Source organism: Gossypium hirsutum, chromosome D03 (assembly GCF_007990345.1).
Source record: "Gossypium hirsutum isolate 1008001.06 chromosome D03, Gossypium_hirsutum_v2.1, whole genome shotgun sequence".
NCBI classification, from domain to species: domain Eukaryota; kingdom Viridiplantae; phylum Streptophyta; class Magnoliopsida; order Malvales; family Malvaceae; genus Gossypium; species Gossypium hirsutum.
The window spans coordinates 42,535,932-42,539,088 of NC_053439.1; the positions used below are offsets into that span (position 1 = coordinate 42,535,932).

Sequence of the window (3,157 nt, forward strand, 5' to 3'; positions counted from 1 at the left end):
TTTTTTTATTTTTTATTTTTTTTATTTTTTATTTTTTTTAAAATTTGTTTAATTTTAAAATATTTTTAAAATACTTTTTTTAATTTTTTAAATTTTTAAAATAAATTTTTGGTATTTATTAAAAAAATAGGTTGGGCCGGCCCGGGCTTGGGCTTATGAATTTTTTCCCGGGCCGGGCACCTCTACTCAAGCGCCTATTTAAATTTAGCTAGAGTTTGGGAAGGATTATGTGTTGTACAGTGATGTGTCTTATACCGATCTTGGATGTGTTCTAATGAAAGATGGTAAGGTTGTGGCCTAGGCCTCGAGATAGCTTAAGCTCCATGAACATGACTATCCAACTCATGATCTCGAACATGTTATTGTGTTTTTTGCCCTCAAGATTTGGAGGCACTACCTGTATGGTGAGAAGTGTATTATCTACACAGATCACAAAAGTCTTAAGTATCTCCTCCCCCAAAAGGAGTTGAACTTGAGACAAATGAGATGAATTGAGCTACTAAAGGATTATGATTGTACCAATGAGTACCATCCGGGAAAGGAAAATGTTTTCGCCAATGTACTGAGTTGGAAGTCAATGACTGACTTAATGGCGATGTTTGCAAAGTTCAATTTGACTGATGATGGAGGTTTACTTGTACAATTGCAATTGAGGCCTACCTTAGTAGATCAGATTCGATCGAAGAAATTTAATGATGATTCTCTTACACCTCATTTTAGACAGGTTGAGGAAGGTAACACTACCAACTTTAGCCTTAATTTTGCCGGAGTTCTGTACTTCCATGGAAGATACTTTGTGCCTGATGATTAAGAGCTGAAGTAGTCTATACTTTGGGAAGCGCATAGTAGTCCATACGCTCTGCATCCTGGAAAAAATAAGATGTACTGAGACTTGAGAGAGTTGCATTGGTGGTCAAGACTTAAACGAGATGTGACTGAATATGTGAGTAAGTGTTTAACATGCCAGCAAGTGAAGGCTGAGCACTAGTTTCCCTCAAGTTTTTACAGCCTATTTAGATCCCTCAATGGAAATAGGAGTCTGTGACCATGGATTTTGTTAGTGGGCTGCCTTTGAAGCTTACTAAGAAAGATTCAGTTTGGGTTATAGTTGATCGACCAACTAAGTTAGCCCATTTTTTGCCTGTCTGTATTGATTATTCTCTGCATAGGTTGGTGAGGTTGTACATTTCAGAGATTGTGAGACTTTATGGTGTACCATGGTCCACCATTTTCGATCAGGACCCTCGATTTACATCTCGATTTTAGAAAAAGTTACACAAGGCTTTGGGAACTCGATTGAACTTTAGTGCAACTTTTCACCCCAGTATGATGGGTAATCCAAGTAGGTTATATAGATTTTGGAGGACATGTTGAAGGGTTGTGTGATTGACTTCAGTGGCAGTTGGGAGGAACACTTGTCGTTAGCCAAGTTTGCGTAAAATAATAGTTTTCAGTCAAGCATCTAGATGGCTCTTTACGAAGCAATGTATGGTCGTAAGTGTTGTACACCTCTATATTGGACAGAGTTAGGGGGAAATAAGGTATCAAGTCTAGATTTGGTGCAAAAAAACTGAGAATATGGTAAATTTTTTCAGGATCGTTTGAGAGTAGCATTTGATTAACAAAAGACTTGCGTTGATTTGAAACGAAGAGATATTGAGTTCAGTGTTGGGGAACAAGTCTTCCTAAAGGTTTCACCGTGGAATAAGGTATTGAGGTTTGGACACAATGGCAAGCTGAACCCGAGGTTTATTGGACCATATAGAGTTCTTAAGCGGGTTGGACCAGTGGCTTGCCAGTTAGAGTTACCTATGGAACTGGACCGCATTCATGACGTGTTCCATGTTTCTATGTTGAGGAGATACCATTTTGATCCCTCTTACATTATTCAGATCAATGAGTTTGAGGTGAGACTCAATTTAACTTATGAAAAAGAGCCAATACATATTTTGGACTGCGAGCTCGAAAGATTGAGGAAGAAGCAAATTCCTCTCGTGAAAGTCTTATGGAGGAATCATGGTGTTAACGAAGCCATTTGGGAACTCGAAGAATCAATGCGTCATCGCTGCCTTCACTTGTTTAGATTAGGTAAATTTTGAAGCCGAAAATTATTTTAAGGGGGTAGGGTTGTCACGCTCTAGATTTTAATCATTTTTTATGCTAGTTAATGTTATAAATGAATTAATGGTCTACTGGTTAAGTGTGTTAATTAATTCCAAATGGTCCCATGTTCAAACCCCCACACTTTCATATTTTTAGTTTAATTTTTTTACAATTCTAGAAGGTCAAACTCCCAATAAAAGAGGATACCAAGTAAGTATTCCCGAAACCTCATATCTGTGATGATGATTGTGATTTGACGATTTTTGTATAATATGTTATTATGTGGTTTCCATTACTCATGTCATGTGATTTATAGCTAATGAAATTCGTATGTGCAAGTGATGTGAAAATATGATTATCAATATTCTGATTCGCATAAAATTATGTTATTATTCTGATCATCTGATTCACATGTTAAGCATGCCACTGTGGTAAATCGTATTGAGATCTGATTCACGTGTTAAACATGTCATACTTCTGATTCTGATTCGCATGTAAAGCATGCCTACTAAAAATTTGTTTTGTATGCCATATCACATGCATAAGGTCGAGAAAATATGTACGGGGGAAGTATCTGGCAGTAAATTTGTACTATCTGGTGGCTTGTCCACAATATTATGTATCTGGCAGTAAATCTGCATTATCTGTTGGCATGTTATTGGATGGACAAGTTTTGAGGAACTCATTATGGTGTAGTAGAGATGCGTAGGATTTGTTTTCTGAAAATCTGCCTTGTTTTTTAAAAGCGTTGCATTGACATCGTTATTATGCATTCTGTCATATATGATTCTGTGACCGAATATTTAGTATGTTGTGATCTGCTTAAAATGATGTTGATATGAGTTAAATTATCTTATTATCATTATTGGTAACCCACATTGGGCTTTATAACCTCACCCCTTTTAAATTATGGTTTTAGAGATAATCAAGGTTAAGATGTGGTCTAGGAGAAAAGTGCTTCCAGTCACTTTTCAGAAAATTATATTTTTGGTATTTGTTATTTTGAAATATGTTTAATTGCTTTGGACTTTGGTTTTGGACTTGGATTTTCTTT

The 3,157-nt window shown here is 36.3% G+C and overlaps 1 protein-coding gene across 1 annotated transcript; it reads left to right on the forward strand.

Moving 5' to 3' along the window:
* The first annotated feature begins 1,047 nt into the window (after nucleotides 1–1,047).
* LOC107949886 (uncharacterized) lies at nucleotides 1,048–2,099 on the forward strand. The gene is made up of 2 exons (XM_016884651.2): nucleotides 1,048–1,169; nucleotides 1,652–2,099. Exons 1-2 carry the CDS (start codon nucleotides 1,048–1,050, stop codon nucleotides 2,097–2,099), a joined length of 570 nt encoding a protein of 189 aa, XP_016740140.1.
* The last annotated feature ends 1,058 nt before the right edge of the window (nucleotides 2,100–3,157 follow it).